This window comes from Solanum lycopersicum, chromosome 9 (genome assembly GCF_036512215.1).
Source record: "Solanum lycopersicum chromosome 9, SLM_r2.1".
Lineage (NCBI taxonomy): Eukaryota > Viridiplantae > Streptophyta > Magnoliopsida > Solanales > Solanaceae > Solanum > Solanum lycopersicum.
Genome location: NC_090808.1, coordinates 69058286 through 69076825, shown reverse-complemented (window position 1 = coordinate 69076825; position 18540 = coordinate 69058286). Strand labels below are relative to the sequence as shown.

The 18540-nt window shown below is 30.0% G+C and overlaps 4 protein-coding genes and 1 pseudogene across 4 annotated transcripts; 1 reads left to right on the top strand and 4 right to left on the bottom strand.

The window, feature by feature from the left end:
• Nucleotides 1-1481: 1481 nt before the first annotated feature.
• LOC101253132 (6,7,8-trihydroxycoumarin synthase-like) lies at nucleotides 1482-3455 on the top strand. Its single transcript, XM_004247854.5, has 3 exons — nucleotides 1482-2411; nucleotides 2512-2947; nucleotides 3129-3455. The coding sequence occupies exons 1-3, from the start codon at nucleotides 1527-1529 to the stop codon at nucleotides 3299-3301; spliced, it is 1494 nt and encodes a 497-aa protein (XP_004247902.2). The 5' UTR covers nucleotides 1482-1526; the 3' UTR covers nucleotides 3302-3455.
• Nucleotides 3456-4719: 1264 nt separating this feature from the next.
• On the bottom strand, nucleotides 4720-6727 carry LOC101252820 (5-OH-xanthotoxin synthase). The gene is made up of 2 exons (XM_004247853.5): nucleotides 5766-6727; nucleotides 4720-5484 (listed from the first exon to the last, which is right to left on the bottom strand). Exons 1-2 carry the CDS (start codon nucleotides 6651-6653, stop codon nucleotides 4864-4866), a joined length of 1509 nt encoding a protein of 502 aa, XP_004247901.2. The 5' UTR covers nucleotides 6654-6727; the 3' UTR covers nucleotides 4720-4863.
• A 2937-nt stretch (nucleotides 6728-9664) lies between these two features.
• On the bottom strand, nucleotides 9665-11595 carry LOC138338241 (6,7,8-trihydroxycoumarin synthase-like). The gene is made up of 2 exons (XM_069289018.1): nucleotides 10677-11595; nucleotides 9665-10437 (listed from the first exon to the last, which is right to left on the bottom strand). The coding sequence occupies exons 1-2, from the start codon at nucleotides 11562-11564 to the stop codon at nucleotides 9817-9819; spliced, it is 1509 nt and encodes a 502-aa protein (XP_069145119.1). The 5' UTR covers nucleotides 11565-11595; the 3' UTR covers nucleotides 9665-9816.
• A 474-nt stretch (nucleotides 11596-12069) lies between these two features.
• Nucleotides 12070-14556, bottom strand: LOC101250546 (cytochrome P450 71A1-like; annotated as a pseudogene).
• Nucleotides 14557-15543: 987 nt separating this feature from the next.
• On the bottom strand, nucleotides 15544-18189 carry LOC101252528 (6,7,8-trihydroxycoumarin synthase). Its single transcript, XM_004247852.5, has 2 exons — nucleotides 16474-18189; nucleotides 15544-16312 (listed from the first exon to the last, which is right to left on the bottom strand). The coding sequence occupies exons 1-2, from the start codon at nucleotides 17359-17361 to the stop codon at nucleotides 15704-15706; spliced, it is 1497 nt and encodes a 498-aa protein (XP_004247900.1). The 5' UTR covers nucleotides 17362-18189; the 3' UTR covers nucleotides 15544-15703.
• Nucleotides 18190-18540: the final 351 nt, after the last annotated feature.

Below are 18540 nucleotides of genomic sequence, written 5' to 3'. Positions count from 1 at the left end.
ATTATTATTCAAATTCTGAACCTACAAATTTAAAATGTATTGCCTCTGAACCCATTGAATCAAGAGATCAAACAGGATGTGATTTATAATTTCAAACTCAAAGTCCCTTACATTCTAAAAATATTGATTCTAACATTTAAAGTTAATGAATTTCTTACAACAACTTCAAGTTGATTCTATAAATCTACAATAATAAATGAATTTTTGATATACATATATAAATATATAATCTAAACAACAACAATAAGACATATAAATCCGTAACCAACCTTCTAGATCTGCGACCGCAATAATATCCTAAATATGTGTCTATCCGGTGTGAATTTGGTTGTATTATGCGCAGTAGCGTCTAGAAGACGTATATATCCAAGTTTGCAAACGTTCTTCATATAAACTCATCGAACTAATCTAAAGATAGATAACATAATTGATGCGTGTCTAAATTTTGCCAAATTCATTTATATACGCTAAACTTATTTATGTAATGCACATTTTATAAATATATGAAAAAACTTACTGAAGTATGAGCTAAAAAGGTCTAATAATTTATCGTAAATTCAGGTGTTCAATTAAAGCAGACTAAGTTTTGATTCATAATATCTTTATCAACTTTACTAAATAATTTAAAGGAAAATTTATAATTGGACTAATTAATTATGAAAACTTATGCGTAATCATTGTTTGTTCAAGAAGATAATTATAAAACTATCAAAACTTTGTATCTTACTAAAAACAATGCGTTATAATTATAAGATAATTATTACTTTCTTAAAGAACATAAATTTAGAAAAAAATCAAAGAATTCTATACATATCCAAAATTGTTCGGAAGTGTTATAACCTTATCGCTTTCATGCTAAATCTGATATGGGCCCAGAGGTGGAATCAGATATATATATATATATATATATTGGGTTTTGATTTGTCATATAATTTGTTACCTAATTCGTTTTGACCTAAGCAAATTCGAGTTGGGTTAAATCTTGACCTGATTGATGTCTTAATTCATTATGATCCACTCAAAGTTGACCTGACACGCTTAATTACCACCCCTAGCATGAATTCCGAAGAACAATCATATATTTTAAAAGTACGTTTTGCTATTTTGTTGAGTACAATTATCTATCTAAACACTTTTTTTCAACCCTAGACGGTGTCTAGCGGTCTTTTATTAATATTATAATAAAATAAAAATCGCTAGAAGGAAAGCTTGGACCTCCGACCTCGTGGTTATCTATCTAAAAATATAATTATTAAAATTAAAATACTTTTATTTACTTAATTATATTTTGAGACATTATATTCTAAAAAATATTTAAAAAGTTGTGTCATTGCGTACCTAAACAAACTTCGAGATTCACAACCCGAGGTGATGGTTAGCTTCGAGATTAAGTAGTGATGTCATTCTCAAATATTACTTATTTCATTTGAACCAAAAAAAAAATGTGTATAAAAGCAATTCATCATATAGAAGATCTATTTATAGGTTACATTCGAAGTTGCATTTGGCAGTGTCACAACAAAATCATGATGTTGTTTCTATTACTTTTAGTAGCTTTTCTTATTATTCTCATTTTTCTACTTAACAAAACCAAAATAAGTAGAAATACCAATCTACCACCAGGTCCTTTAGGTTTGCCAATCATTGGAAATTTGCATCAATATGATAGTGTAACTCCTCATATCTATTTTTGGAAACTTTCAAAAAAATATGGAAAAATATTTTCATTGAAATTTGGTTCTACTCCAATAGTTGTAATTTCTTCTGCAAAATTAGCAAAAGAAGTAATGAAGACACAAGATTTAGCATTTTGTAGTAGACCCTCTACTCTTTGCCAACAAAAATTATCTTACAATAGTAATGACATAGTATTTTCACCTTATAATGACTATTGGAGAGAAATTAGAAAAATTTGTTTGATTCACTTATTTAGTCTCAAGAAAGTTCAATCTTTTAGTCCGATTCGTGTAGATGAAGTCTCAAGAATGATCAAGAAAATATCTCAACAAGCTGCGGCTTCACAAATTACCAATTTGAGTAAAATAGTGATTTCACTTACAACTACAATTATTTGTAGAGTTGCTTTTGGTATTAGGTTTGATGAAGAAGCACATGAAAAGAGGAGATTTGATGAACTTATGAATGAGTCTCAAGATATTTTGGCTAGCTTCTTTGTCTCCGATTTTTTTCCTTCTTTAAGTTGGATTGATAAATTTACTGGAATGAAAAATAAACTTGAGAAGAATTTCAAGTGTTTGGATGAATTTTATGAAGAACTCATCGAGCAACATCACAATCCCAATAGGCCAAAATCCATGGAAGGAGATATGATTGATATTTTGCTACAATTGAGGAAGGAGCAATCAACTCAAATCCATCTCACTTTGGACAACATAAAAGCAATTCTCATGGTAATAAACTATGCCTTAATGTACATGCATTTAATTTTAAATAAGACGCATGTCTCTCATCTTCGTTATTTTCGTATTAATAAGTTATATGTTTTTGTAGAATTTATTTCTTGCTGGGACGGACACTAGCGCAATTACAGTAATTTGGGCTATGACTGCCTTAATGAAGAACCCAAAAGCCATGAAGAAAGTTCAAGAAGAAGTTAGAAAAACAATGGGGAAAAAAGGCATCGTAAATGAAGATGATACTCAAAATATGTCTTATCTCAAAGCAGTAATAAAAGAGACATTTAGATTGTATCCACCAGCTCCAATCCTAGTGGCAAGAGAGACAATGCAAAATTCAATACTAGCAGGGTATAATATTCCACCAAAAACAACAATTCGCGTAAACTATTGGGCTATTGCAAGAGATCCTGAGTACTGGGAAAATTCAGAAGAATTTATACCCGAGAGATTCTTGAATAATAACATTGATTTTAAGGGTCAAGATTATGAATTTATCCCATTTGGAGCAGGGCGGAGAGGTTGCCCAGGTATTCAATGTTGAATATATAATGCATACAATTATAAGTTCAATTGAATCGACAAATTTTATATACAATTTTCACGTAGACTATATATGAAAAATATGAAAAGTTATAGTAGATATATAGTTCTTATCGTATCTTGAACCATATTTTAAAAAAAATTAAAATTTTAAATTCGTCTCTGCAGGTCTAGCACTTGGTGTTGCAACAGTGGAGCTTATACTATCAAACCTTCTATATGCATTTGATTGGGAGTTGCCTTTTGGGATGAACATAGAAGACATCGACACAGAGAGTTTGCGCGGAATTACTATGCATAAGAAAAATGATCTTTGCATTGTCCCCAAAAATTATATGTAGACTATTTTAGTGATAGCTTGTGCATGCGGAATAGAAGGTAGAATAAGAATATGAATATTAGGAAGAGTGTTTCCCCCTTTCCAATTCTTATATAAGTAGTAATGTAATTCCCTTTTTTGAGATGAATATTATAAAGCTTATGTTTCATTTTCTATTATTATGTTTTGAACAATATTTGCTATTCATGAGTAGTTTGGCCTATTTGAAATTTAATAAGCACTCAAAAGGGTACAAATAATTAAAAAAAAAAAAAGGCAAGCATAAAACCATACGACCATATATTAAAAAACAGATGAAAAACAAAAGCATACATTATTAATTAATTTAAACGTTGAAGTTGGGTACCGGTGAAGGCTTCCAAAGTCGACCAGTTTTTCATACTAGTTATTACCTTACGCTGCCATTTTTTTAATATTATTGAATAGCATGGCCGAGAGCCTTGTTATGGGTGACCTTATTGGACGGTTTGTTTAGTTTCTAGTAATAATTTCCAGGAACAAGACAAAAAGGTTTTTTCTTATGCATAGCAAGTCAGAAGCAAAACATCAGTATCAATGTCTTCTATGTTCATTCCACATGGCAATTCCCAATCAAAAGCGCAAGTTTAAAAGGCATTTCTAAATATTTAGCCGATGAGAGCAAGTAAAATAGACACAAATAGAGTAGATTTTTACCATGATAATAGCCTTTTATGTTGTCCGAAGTAAGATTGATTGGAGTTGATTTTTCTTTCTTCAATTGGAGCAAACGATCAATAATATCTCTTTCCATGGATGTTGGCCTTTTAAAAATAATAACATTGATTGTAAGACAACTTTTGTTGGCCAAGAAGTGAAGGCCGACTACAAAAAGCTAAATCTTGTGTCTTCATTACCTCTCTTGCTAGATTTACTCCTTTTGGCTTTAGGAAGAAGGAAACTGAGAATAAATGCCTCACCTATAATTATATTTACATAGAATTAGACAAAAGACAATTTGATAACCGAATAAACTCACAAATGTGGAAGCTTTAGATTGCGTCTAAAAATTCTCATATTCATTGATTGTCGAGCAATAGAAATTCTTAATTAAATTTTGCATCGAGAATAAGAGAGTAAAGAGAAAAAAGACTTTGTATAGAGTAACACAAGTTTGATTTGGTAAGTATGTTTTCTGGTAAAAAGATATTAGTTTCTGCACTTAGTGTTGCAACGATAGAGCTTATAGATACTTCTATATGCATTTGATTAATGAGAGTTGGGTGACATTCGCATAATAGTCTTCTGATGGTGAAACTGAAAATAAAATGTTGTTTTTGATATATCTCAGGATACTATTGCACGACCAGATGGATTCAATGGTAAGTTTTATCAATCTTGTGTAATACTTCTTCAAAGGAGTTAATATCACTAAATTCTTTTCTCATACTTGTTTAATCCTTTGGAACTATAAGAGAGATTTTATTGAAACAACAACTCCATTACAAATTTATAACGAAAAATGAAAGACAAACAATATTATACATTGATAATTAACGAAAGCATACATACATATTTAACTAATTTAAAACATTGGAATTTGGTCTAGTTTAACTTTTGAAGATAATTTCTAGGAACAAGGCACAAAGGTTGTTTCTTATGCCTTGTAAGTCCAGGCAATACATTTGTGTCAATGTCGTCTTTATTCATTCCACAAGGCAACTCCCAATCAAAAGCATAAAGAAGATTTGAAAGTACAAGTTCCACAGTTGCCACACCAAGTGCCACAGCCGGGCACCCTCTTCTGCCGGCTCCAAATGGAATCAGTTCAAAATTTTGGCCCTTAAGATCAATATCACTATTCAAAAACCTTTCAGGTATAAATTCTTCTGGATTTTCCCATATTTCAGGATCCCTTGCAATTGCCCAAATATTAACATGAACTATAGTTTTTGCTTTAATTTCATATCCTTCTAGTATGGAATTTTGCATCGTCTCTCTTGCTATTAGCAATGGACCTGGTGGATACAATCTAAATGTTTCTTTTATCACTGCTTTAAAATATGGAAGATTTCGGATATCATCTTCATTCACTATGGACTTTTTACCAACCATTTCTCGAATTTCAGCTTGAACTTTCTTCATAGCATTTGGTTTAGATATCAAGGCTGTCATTGCCCAAACTACTGCAGCTGCGCTCGTGTCTGTTCCTCCAATTAGCATATCCTGCATGAGAAAGTGTAAGGATAAAATTAAATGCAACATTTCATATCAATTGAAATTATTTCCTAAATCATATAAGAAAATGTTATAACATGTGTAATATTACAAGTTTAAAAAGGCACTTCTTAATATTTGACCAAAAGAGTTTCTTTTTATTATGATCGCATCATAAACATGTCTAAGGAAAAAACTTAGTTGTGTGACAGAGTGCTAATACCAAGTCAATAAATACATAACAACACAAAAGACTTGTGTATATATAATAGAGTATCACTAGTCATTACCATGATAATAGCCTTTATGTTATCCAAAGTAAGATTGATTGGAGTTGATTTGTCTTTCTTCAAACGAAGCAAAAGATCAATAATATCTCCTTCCATGGATTTTGGCCTATTGGGATTGAGATGTTGCTTAATGAGTCCTTCATAAAACTCATCCAAATCCTTAAAAATTTTCTCAAGTTTATTTATTTTACCAGAGAGTTTATCAATCCATCCTAAGAGAGGAAAATAGTCAGTGATAAAAAAACCAGCCAACATTTCTTCCGTCACTTTTAAAAGTTCATTAAATCTCCTCCCATCGCGTGTTTCTTCATCATACCTAACACCAAAAGCAATTCTACAAATAATTGTAGTTGTAAGTGAAATTACTATATCGCTCAAATTTGTAATTTGTGAAGTGGCGGCTTGCTGAGATATTTTCTTGATCATTATTGATACTTCATCTTCACGAATTGGGCTAAAATATTGCACTTTCTTGAGACTAAATAAATGAAGAACAGAAATTTTTCGAAGTTCTCTCCAATAGTCATTGTAAGGCGAAAATGCAATATCATGACCATTGTAAGACAACATTCGTTGTCCGATAAGAGAAGGTCTATTACAAAATACTAAATCTTGTGTCTTCAATACATCTTTTGCTAGATTTGCTGAAGAAACTACAACCATAGTAGAAGAACCAAGTTTCAATGAAAATATTTTTCCATATTTCTTAGAAAGTTCCGAAAAATAGAGATGAGGGGTTACACTATCGAATTGATGTAAATTTCCAATAAATGGTAACCCTAAAGGGCCTGGTGGTAGAATGTTTTTTCTATTCTTTCTGGTTTTAGGAAGAATAAAACTAAGAATAGTGATGATAACAAGGGTTACAAAGAGTGGAAAGAACATCATGTGTTTTGTTTTTTCCTTCGAGTATTTAGCACACCAAGTATGATAAAGCGCAGCTTTATAGCAAGTTGCTATAACCTCCCTCTGAAATTTTCTCCAATGCTTCTTCTTAATATCAAAGTAAATATTTTTATTTATAAAATAAAATTTTATAATTACATATATAATGTTGGGTTGGAACTCGGGTTTTTTTTTTTAGTTAAAATCAACCCAGCCCAAAAATAGTCAGATTTTTTTTTAATATCAAACCAAGTCAAATCAAATCATTTGTCAATTTTTTTTCCGATTCAACTCGATTTTCGATTCGATTTTGTACACTCATATTTAAAATTATTACAACTTATCTTCTCTTTTATTTCTGTTGTTTGTAATAAATCCTTTTACCTACTAATTATATACTTTTTTTTATTTACTCATTAGTAATTACTTACTTGTTTATAGCTTGATATTTTATGGAGCTAGTTATGTACTAGATGCTTTTTCACCACAATTCAAGAATTTTAACTTTTTATGTAATTGTACTTACTCATGTTTTGTTTTATGTAAAGATCATTCCACAACCATATAATATGACATGTGAAATAATGGGACACAGGTCACGATTCATGAAAGTAACACAACAAAATCAAAAGAAATTAATTAAAGTTGTCTATTCAATAACTTAAGTTAAAATTAGTGAATTAATTTAAATTGCTGTCTACCTAATAATTTAAATTAAAAATATCAATAGATATTTATAAGATATGTATTACGGTGGATAATTTACATCTAGAAGAATCTGTATATTTATATAAGTATTTATGTTAAAGATCCTAAAAAATTATTGGCCGCGGTAATTAAAATTTTAAAAATAGCCTTTGTCCTTTAGCAATCATGTTTTCCAGATATTTATCTACGCATAACTTAGCACTAGAAATAAGATTACCAAGTTAAGATAATTCACATTAATCCTTTTGAATGACTTCGTGTAAATACCGGGTATGGTGAATTCTTGAAATTTAGATGTCACGTGCGATAATAAGAGTGAGATGTAATATGTATTTAAAATTAGATGATAAAGATAAATATATCAAAAATATATGATAATAATAAATCATCACTATTTCCAAATATGAATCTTTTTCTCTTATAAAATCTTTCAAATATATCATAAGTATGTTTTACACCCTAATTAATCATTTAGTATATCACATCAATATTTCTTTCACTAAAGAATATAACTAGCACAAGTTGTACAAGTGTTAAAATTGGCTAATAATTAATTTTCAAGAGATATCACAACGTAATACTTTGTACTCATGACTAATAATATGTGGCCAAAAATAAGTTAAAGAAGGAGAGATAGATAAATCTTTCTTATAAAAGGTAGTGCATGTTTGTACCATATGATATTACTTGTTGTATCTTAATAAAAGGGAGGGACTGTTTAATTTTGGGAGTAATATATAGATGTTTGTTTGGATTTCAACTAAAAATATGTGACATTATATAAATTGATATAAAGTTTCACTTTGAATCAAAATAGATCGAACAATATAGGCTAAACAGTAAGTACAGATTATACACCAATCCGTCCAATTACACTTTATTTTTGAAATATTTATTTGTAGTAGCAAATAAGAAAAAAAAGTTGAATTATGCTAATTTATATATAAATAATTAAAAATATTATTTTTATACATCTCACCTAATACATCCTCCCAAGTGTTGGTTTGTGTTTGGGCTAACTTACTAAGTTTAGGCCAAAAAAGCCCATCAAAATAAGTGAATTGGGATCCGGCTCTCCTCCATTACTCCTTCCCTCCATTTCGTCAGGTACATGACTAAATTAGGGATACGTGTCATATTAAAAGTTTAAAGGTCAAAATTATATCATATGAACAAATATCATAATCATAGTTAAAGAAAACTGATTTTAAAAAATTACTCTCCAAATTTGGTAAGAATTACAATATATTCATTCCATACAAAATTTGATATTTATTAACAATATCTCCTTCCATGGATTTTGGCCTATTGGGATTGAGATGTTGCTCAATGAGTCCTTCATAAAACTCATCCAAATACCTAAAATTCTTCTCGAGTTTATTTATTTTTTCAAAGAGTTTATCAATCCATCCTAAGAGGGGAAAATAACAGATACAAAAAAGTCTGTCAACATTTCTTCAGTTACTTTTAAAAGTTCATTAAAATTCCTCCTCTCATGTGTTTCTTCATCATACCTAATACCAAAAGCAACTCGACAAATAATTGTAGTCATTAGTGAAATCAGCATACTACTCAAATTGGTAATTCGGGAAGTTACAACTTGTTGTGATATTTGTATGATCATTCTTGATACTTCATCTTCACGAATTAAAATAAAAGATTGCACATTTTATTAGACTAAATAAATGACCTAACACATATTTTACATAGCTCTTTCCAATGGTCATTGTAAGGTGACAAAGCAATATCTTGAGCATTGTAAGACAATTTTTTCTGGCCTAGAATAGAAGGTCTACTACAAAATACTAAATCTTGTACTTTTAAATGCCTCACCTATAATTATATTTACATAGAATTAGACAAAAGACAATTTGATAACCGAATAAACTCACAAATGTGGAAGCTTTAGATTGCGTCTAAAAATTCTCATATTCATTGATTGTCGAGCAATAGAAATTCTTAATTAAATTTTGCATCGAGAATAAGAGAGTAAAGAGAAAAAAGACTTTGTATAGAGTAACACAAGTTTGATTTGGTAAGTATGTTTTCTGGTAAAAAGATATTAGTTTCTGCACTTAGTGTTGCAACGATAGAGCTTATAGATACTTCTATATGCATTTGATTAATGAGAGTTGGGTGACATTCGCATAATAGTCTTCTGATGGTGAAACTGAAAATAAAATGTTGTTTTTGATATATCTCAGGATACTATTGCACGACCAGATGGATTCAATGGTAAGTTTTATCAATCTTGTGTAATACTTCTTCAAAGGAGTTAATATCACTAAATTCTTTTCTCATACTTGTTTAATCCTTTGGAACTATAAGAGAGATTTTATTGAAACAACAACTCCATTACAAATTTATAACGAAAAATGAAAGACAAACAATATTATACATTGATAATTAACGAAAGCATACATACATATTTAACTAATTTAAAACATTGGAATTTGGTCTAGTTTAACTTTTGAAGATAATTTCTAGGAACAAGGCACAAAGGTTGTTTCTTATGCCTTGTAAGTCCAGGCAATACATTTGTGTCAATGTCGTCTTTATTCATTCCACAAGGCAACTCCCAATCAAAAGCATAAAGAAGATTTGAAAGTACAAGTTCCACAGTTGCCACACCAAGTGCCACAGCCGGGCACCCTCTTCTGCCGGCTCCAAATGGAATCAGTTCAAAATTTTGGCCCTTAAGATCAATATCACTATTCAAAAACCTCTCAGGTATAAATTCTTCTGGATTTTCCCATATTTCAGGATCCCTTGCAATTGCCCAAATATTAACATGAACTATAGTTTTTGCTTTAATTTCATATCCTTCTAGTATGGAATTTTGCATCGTCTCTCTTGCTATTAGCAATGGACCTGGTGGATACAATCTAAATGTTTCTTTTATCACTGCTTTAAAATATGGAAGATTTCGGATATCATCTTCATTCACTATGGACTTTTTACCAACCATTTCTCGAATTTCAGCTTGAACTTTCTTCATGGCATTTGGTTTAGATATCAAGGCTGTCATTGCCCACACTACTGCAGCTGCGCTCGTGTTTGTTCCACCAACTAGCATATTCTGCAAGACAAAGTGTGTGGTATCAATTGAATTTTTATCCTAAATCATATCAGAAAATATTATTATAGCATGTGTAATTTTACTAAGTTTAAAAAGGCACTTTTTAATATTTGACCAAAAAATACGACCAAGGAAAAAACTTAGTTGTATGACAGAGTGTTGATATCAAGTCAATAAATACATATAACAATTATATAGGAGACTTGCTTATAACAATAGAGTAGTTCATTAGTCATTACCATGATAATAGCCTTTATGTTTTCCAATGTAAGATCGATTGGAGTTGATTTCTCTTTCTTTAATTCTAGCAAAAGATCAATAATATCTCCTTCCATGGATTTTGGCCTTTTGGGATTGAGATGTTGCTCAATGAGTCCTTCATAAAACTCATCCAAATCCTTAAAATTCTTCTCAAGTTTATTTATTTTACCAGAGAGTTTATCAATCCATCCTAAGAGAGGAAAATAGTCGGTGACAAAAAAACCAGCCAACATTTCTTCCGTCACTTTTAAAAGTTCATCAAATCTCCTCCCTTCGCGTGTTTCTTCATCATACCTAATACCAAAAGCAGTTCTATAAATAATTGTAGTTGTAAGTGAAATTACTATATCACTCAAATTTGTAATTTGTGAAGTGGCGGCTTGCTGAGATATTTTGTTGATCATCATTGATACTTCATCTTCACGAATTGGACTAAAATATTGCACTTTCTTGAGACTAAATAAATGAAGAACAGAAATTTTTCGAAGTTCTCTCCAATAGTCATTGTAAGGCGACAAGGCAATATCATGACCATTGTAAGACAATTTTTGTTGTCCAAGAAGAGAAGGTCTACTACAAAATACTAAATCTTGTGTCTTCAATACATCTTTTGCTAGATTTGCTGAAGAAACTACAACCATAGTAGAAGAACCAAGTTTCAATGAAAATATTTTTCCATATTTCTTGGAAAGTTTCGAAAAATAGAGATGAGTGGTTACACTATCAAATTGATGTAAATTTCCAATAAATGGTAACCCTAAAGGGCCTGGTGGTAGAATGTTTTTTCTATTCTTTCTGGTTTTAGGAAGAATAAAACTAAGAATAGTGATGATAACAAGGGTTACAAAGAGTGGGAAGAACATCATGTGTTTTTTTTTTGGGGAAAAGTCGCTTCTTTTCTATATCTATTTTCTACGATTTCTTTCATTTATAGTACTACTTCTGTTTAATTTGTTTGACTTTTGCTCTATGAGATCAAACAAACTACTGTTCAGTTTGAATTCGAGCATAGAATCTTTAATTTTTTAAAAAAAAAAATTACACAAAATAACTATAAGTCACAATATTTAAAAAGCATTTGAAAAAAAAATATAGAAACCCAAAAATATATGACATAAATTAATATATTATGAAGTAACAATAAACGAAGCAGGGACTTTGGAAAATTCACAGGCCACAATAGTTAAAGCCTGAAAAATGATTTTTCTCCTCTATCACTCATTTTCTTTTCCATATTATCTAGATATTTATCTCATCAATGATTTAATAGCATTAATTAAACATTTGATATTGTTTCCTATTAGAAGGGGAAGAAACTAATAAACTCTAAAATATGAAAGCTTTAGTTTTGGGTCAAAAAATTTGGGTTAATACATGGTCAAGGAAAAGAAATTCTAAATTAAACTATGGAGAAGGGGTAAAGGTTACAATATATTGGAATCTCATATCAATCGGAATGCAGGAGGAATGTAAGAAACTTTATAAAAATAACATAAGTTCATATGGTACGTACAGTTTTTGGGCTCACTGATGACATAGCCAAGGAAGTAATATACGTGTCTTTGGGCTCAATGTCGATAATACGTGTTTTTGAATTGGGGTATGACAAATATGATTTTAATGGAACATGATTCCCTGTGAATGATATATATTGACAAACCTCGCTTAGAGTTTTTCTAAGGAGTGGGTTATATACTTTAGTTGGAAGGCGTGTTTGGCCAAAACAAATAATACATGTCGCGTGTGCTTGAGTTGTGACAATAAAGGCAATAATGTTCTCTTTGGATGAGATAAAAGATATCTAACATGGTTTTATTTTACTTGAAATTAGGAAAAATGCTTTTTTCTTTAAATTTTTCCGCGATATCTTTTGGAAATAGAAGAGTGATTTTATTGATAAAATTACTTACAAATTTATAACAAAAAGTGATAGACATAAAACCATACGATCGACCATATTAAACATGGAGAACTAACAAAGTTATACATACATATTAACTAATTTAAAAACTGGAGTTTGTTCTTGTTTGATTTCTAGGAACAAGGCACCATGGTGTTTTTTTTATGTGGTATAATTCCAGGCAAAACATCAGTGTCAATGTCTTCTCTTTTCATCCCACGAGGCAACTCCCAATCAAAAGCGTAAAAAAGATTAGAAAGTACAAGTTCCACATTTGCTACACTAAGTGCTCTACCTGGACACCCTCTTCTAACTGCTCCAAACGGAATTAACTCAAAATCTTGACTTTTATAATCAATATCATTATTCAAGAACCTCTCAGGTATAAATTCTTCTGAACTTTCCCATATATCAGGATCTCTTCCAATAGCCCAAGCGCTAACATAATCTATAGTTTTTGGTTTAATTTCATATCCTTCTAGCATGGAATTTTGCATAGTCTCTCTTGCTACTAACAATGGAACTGGTGGATATAATCTAAATGTCTCTTTTATCACTGCTTTAAAATATCGAAGATTTTGGACATTATATTCACTCACTATAGACTTTTCCCCAACCGATTCTCTAAATTTAACTTGAACTTTCTTCACGGCACTCGGGTTTGCTATCAACGCTATCATTGCCCAAATTATTGTAGCTGCACTAGTGTCCGTTCCAGCAACTAGCATATTTCTTACAAGAGAAAATAGGAGGATAAAAACATAGCAACAAACTATATCTTCATGCATTCGAAAATTTTATAAAATAGATATAAATAAAGTAGTTTGTTACCATGATTATACCCTTTATATTGACCAATGTAAGATCGATTGGAATTGATTTTTCTTTCTTTGCAAAAGATCAACAATATCTCCTTCCACGGATTTTGGCCTATTGGAACTGAGATGTTGACAATGAGTCCTTCATAAAACTCGTCTAAATACTTAAAATTCTTCTCAAGTTTATTTAATTTTTCGGAGAGTTTATCAATTCATCCAAAGAGGAGAAAATAATCAGGTACATAAAAATCTGCTAACATTTCTTCAGTTACTTTTAAATATGAGGGGTTAAACTATCAAACTGATGCAAATTCCAATGAATGGTAACCTTAAAGGACCTGGTGGCAGGATGTTTTTTTCATTCTTTTTTAATTTTGGAAGAACAAAACTGAGAATAATGATGATAACAATGACTACAAAGAATGGAAAGAACATAATTATTATTTTTTTTGGCAATATTAAAATTTTGTATAGAAAAGTCACTTGGTGTCTTGTATTAAAATTTACTGTTGATTCTTTTATTTATATATATTAATTAACAAGTAAGGGCTTGTTTGGCACGAAGGATAATGATTTTTCATGGGAAATACTATACTTTTGATATTTTGTCTTCCTCTATAATTAAATTCACGTAAATTCATAAATCACACTCTACTATATATAGCAAGATCCACCCCCACCTATCACCTAATCATCTTTACACAACTTGTTAATTTCTCTCTCAAATCTCTAAAAACCACTTAATTTCTTTCAATTGCAACAAAAAATCTACAAAACATTAATTGATACCTACTTGAGATATAAGTTATGAAAATGAGTTATATAGCATGTGTTAATGTAGACAATGAGATGGGGCGAATATTGATGGCTATGAGGTGGAGTGAAGATGAGGAATGTGAGTTGGAGGGTGGTAGAGGACAGATCAGCCAGTGGAATTTCACCTCTAAAATATGTTTTCACTATTTTCATGAGAAAATTTATTTTTCTTATTTTCAAGAAATTTGAATACCTAAACAAGATATTTTTAAAATATTTTAATCAATCAAACATTAAGATTTTTTTTATTTTTTTATAATGAACCCACCCTAAAAGGAGTTGGGAGTTTGAATCAATGATTGTGATAATATCAAAAAGAAAATACATGTTCATGAAATTTCAAATATATATAAATATACTAAAACTGATAATTTAAAGAGAAAAAAAGATACGTATTTTTATAGTCATCCGTCATCAAACCTATAGATTTGCCTCTGCTACTATCTTTAGCCAGAAAATAGACATATTATTTAGTCGATCATGAGGATAGAAGAGGTTTGGTTTATATCCTTCTCCTATGATTTTTTTTTGTTTTTTGCTATTTTAAAATTTACGAGGTAGGAATTAATATAAACCTTTTTCCTTGACACTTATTAATTAAGTGATTATTAGGTGAACATAAATAAAATTAATGAATTATTTTTAAAATAATTTAAAGTTTAAAAAAAAAATTATCTTGTATTTCTGTATACAACGCTCTAGTTATAACTAGTTAGATCCACCCCCACCTATCAATTAATTTCTCCATGTACTTAATTCCATTGATGTAAACTGATACCTAGCTACATGGCATATAAGTCATAAAAATGAATTTTATAACATGTGTTAATATAGACAAATGGGGAACAGTGGCAGATGCATAGCTCTCATTAGAATCCAGCTTTTTTTGTTGCGGAGCATATCTTAATATGTGAAAATTCACTAAAATTAAAATATTAAATTTTACTTCTAATCTTTAAAGTATAACAAAATTATTTTTAAAAAAAATTAAAATGAAATTCATCAAGTTGCATGTCATTTATCTATTATACATTTTTATTTTATTAATTAATTACTTAATCATTATAAATTTATTCTTGATCTGGTCTAACGCAAGCTAAAAGATTCATTTTAAACTCAGAAAGAATCGTGGCCCATGGTGACCGACCCCCCACCCCTACTAGTAATTGTTGTGTTTCACAAACTAAAGGATTGTTTGAATGTTTTAAATAAAACTTTTAAAATATGATTCATTAATTGTTGCTTTTATTTTATAATTTAGAAATAATACCTCGTTATATGATTGAATATGAAATAACAAAGAAAAAGATATTTGTGAAAATGTTTTCCCCTCTTCAGTTACTTCATTACAAGTTTAAAACGAAAAATAACAGACGTAAAACCATATGACCATATTAAACATGGATTATTAACGAAATCATATATACATATTTAACTAATTTAAACATTGGAGTTTATTCTTATTTAATTTCTAGAGATAATTTCGAGGAACGAGGCACAAAGGTTTTTTCTTATGCATAGTAAGTCCTGGCAAAACATGAGTGTCAATGTCTTCTCTTTTCATTCCACAAGGCAACTCCCAATCAAAAGCATAAAGGAGATTAGAAAGTACAAGTTCCACAGTTGCCACACCAACTGTCATAGCTGGGCACCCTCTTCTGCCTGCTCCAAATGGAATCAACTCAAAATTTTGACCTTTAAAATCAATGTCACTGTTCAAAAACCTCTCAGGTATAAATTTTTCTGGATTTTCCCATATTTCAGGATCTCTTGCAATTGCCCAAGCGTTAACATAAATTATACTTTTTGCTTTAATTTCATATCCTTCTAGTACGGAATTTCTCATCGTCTCTCTTGGTACTAACAACGGAGCTGGTGGATACAATCTAAATGTCTCTTTTATCACTGCTTTAAAATATGGAAGATTTTGGACATCATCTTCACTCACTATGGACTTTTTCCCAACTGATTCTCGGATTTCTTCTTGAACTTTCTTCATGGCATTCGGATTCGCTATCAAAGATGTCATTGCCCAAATTATTGTAGCTGCACTAGTGTTCGTTCCACCAACTAACATATTCTACAAGATATAAATTGAGAGCATAAAAACATTGACACAAATTCACAAACTTTGAATTTCTCATTTTATCTTTATTCAAATACTTCGAATATTAATATCAAGTCAATGAAAGATTAATAGATGTAAGCAACTGACATATATAAAATGGAGTAGTTTATTACCATAATGATAGCCTTTATGTTGTCCAAAGTAAGATCGATTGGAGTTGACTTGTCTTTCTTCAATTGGAGCAAAAGATCAATAATATCTCCTTTTTCCATGGATTTTGGCCTATTGGGACTAAGATGTTGCTCAATGAGTCCTTCGTAAAACTCATCCAAATCCTTAAAATTCTTCTCGAGTATATTTATTTTTTTGGAGAGATTATCAATCCATCCAAAGAGAGGAAAAAAATCAGAGACAAAAAAGCTTACCAACATTTCTTCAGTCACTTTTAAAAGTTCATTAAAATTCCTCCTTTCGCGTGTTTCTTCATCATACCTGATACCAAAAGCAACTCTACAAATAATTGTAGTCGTTAGTGAAATCAATATACTACTCAAATTGGTAGTTCGTGAAGTGACAGCTTGTTGAGATATTTCCTTAATCATTCTTGATACTTCATCTTCACGAATTGGAACAAAATATTGTACTTTTTTTGGACTAAATAAATGAGTAACACATATTTTTCGAAGCTCTTTCCAATTGTCATTGTAAGGTGATGAGGCAATATCTTGACCATTGTAAGAAAATTTTTTCTGGCAAAGAGTAGAAGGTCTACTACAAAATGTTAAATCTTGTGTTTTCATTACTTCTTTCGCTAATTTTGCTGAAGAAATTACAACTACTGGAGTAGAACAAAATTTCAATGAGAATATTTTTCCATATTTTTTAGAAAGTTTCAAAAAATAGGTATGAGGATTTACACTATCAAATTGATGCAAATTTCCAATGAATGGCAACCCTAAAGGCCCTGGTGGTAGGATGTTTTTTCCATTCCTTTTGGCTTTAGGAAGAAGGAAACTGAGAATAATGATGATAACCAGGAATACAAAGAGTGAAAACAACATTTTTTTTCTTTTTGGGCAAAGTCACTTTGAAATGTCTTGTAATAAAATTTTCTATTGTCTCTTTAATTTATAATTAAAAAATAAGGGTATGATTGATACGAAGGAAAATATTTTTTTTTTAATGGTAAATGTTTTTTTGGATTTTTGTATATAATCTGAACAAATAGCATGAGAGGTGAAGGTGAAGGGATTACTGGTCTGGGGTGGTAGGAAAAGTGGCTACGAGTTGGGATAAAGCTAAGGCGTGTGGGAGGGTGTTGGATGACACAATCACTTTGAAAGTTTGTGAAATATGCTCTTCCTACTTTCACTAAGAAAGTTATTTTTCTTTTTAAAAAAAAAATAAAAAACTTATTTTTTAGAGAAAATACTATTCAAATTTTTTGACTAATTGAATATGATAATATAAAAAAAATCATTTTTTTCCATGCTAAACACACCTTAATGATATTTTTAAAAAAATCATATAAATATAAAGAAATTGATAATTTAAAAGAAAAAAGGACATTGAATTTGTAAAGTTACCTGTCATCAAATCTGTAGCTAATGATCTGGATTTGCCTCAACTACCATTTTTAGAAAGATAAATGTTGAGAAGTTTGGTTTATGTCCTTAATTCTCCTATGATTTTCTTATTTTATTTTATTTTTTGCTATTTTACAATATATACGAGGTATGTTAATGCCAAGAATTCATACACTTTCATTTATGCAAATATTATACTCCTCATATTTTGCCTTCTTGTATAATTATTTCATTATTATTAAGGTAAATTCAAAATTCAAAATTTTTGAATTAATATTTTAATTATATCAAGGTTAATTTATGTAAATTCATAAATGACACTCTACTCAGTAGATCCATCCCAGCCTATCAGTTAATCATATTTTACACAACTTGTTAATTTCTCTCTTAAATTTTCTGAAAACCACTTAGTATTCAATTGCTACAACAAATCTCCAAAAAAAAAAAAAACAAAGGTACTTAGTTACCTTGATGTAAATTGATATCTACCTGGAATATTAATTATGAAAATGAGTATTATAGCATGTGTCAGTATAGACAATGGGGATTAGTGGCAAATGCAGATAGTTCTTTAATATCCAATAATTGAGATATATTTAAATGAGTATTTTGCAATATTTTTGATAACTCCTTCAGCTTCAGTTCTCTAATTTT

What these genes read in the sequence shown, in the direction of transcription:
- LOC138338241 (XM_069289018.1), bottom strand. Translation starts at nt 11,564, where the DNA reads ATGATGTTCTTCCCACTCTTTGTAACCCTTGTTATCATCACTATTCTT. An exon ending in ACATAAAGGCTATTATCATG is followed by an intron (nt 10,438 to 10,676) that starts GTAATGACTAAT and finishes TTTGTCTTGCAG; the next exon opens with AATATGCTAGTTGGTGGAAC.
- LOC101253132 (XM_004247854.5), top strand. Translation starts at nt 1,527, where the DNA reads ATGATGTTGTTTCTATTACTTTTAGTAGCTTTTCTTATTATTCTCATT. An exon ending in ACATAAAAGCAATTCTCATG is followed by an intron (nt 2,412 to 2,511) that starts GTAATAAACTAT and finishes ATGTTTTTGTAG; the next exon opens with AATTTATTTCTTGCTGGGAC. An exon ending in AGGGCGGAGAGGTTGCCCAG is followed by an intron (nt 2,948 to 3,128) that starts GTATTCAATGTT and finishes TCGTCTCTGCAG; the next exon opens with GTCTAGCACTTGGTGTTGCA.
- LOC101252820 (XM_004247853.5), bottom strand. Translation starts at nt 6,653, where the DNA reads ATGATGTTCTTTCCACTCTTTGTAACCCTTGTTATCATCACTATTCTT. An exon ending in ACATAAAGGCTATTATCATG is followed by an intron (nt 5,485 to 5,765) that starts GTAATGACTAGT and finishes TTTCTCATGCAG; the next exon opens with GATATGCTAATTGGAGGAAC.
- LOC101252528 (XM_004247852.5), bottom strand. Translation starts at nt 17,361, where the DNA reads ATGTTGTTTTCACTCTTTGTATTCCTGGTTATCATCATTATTCTCAGT. An exon ending in ACATAAAGGCTATCATTATG is followed by an intron (nt 16,313 to 16,473) that starts GTAATAAACTAC and finishes TATATCTTGTAG; the next exon opens with AATATGTTAGTTGGTGGAAC.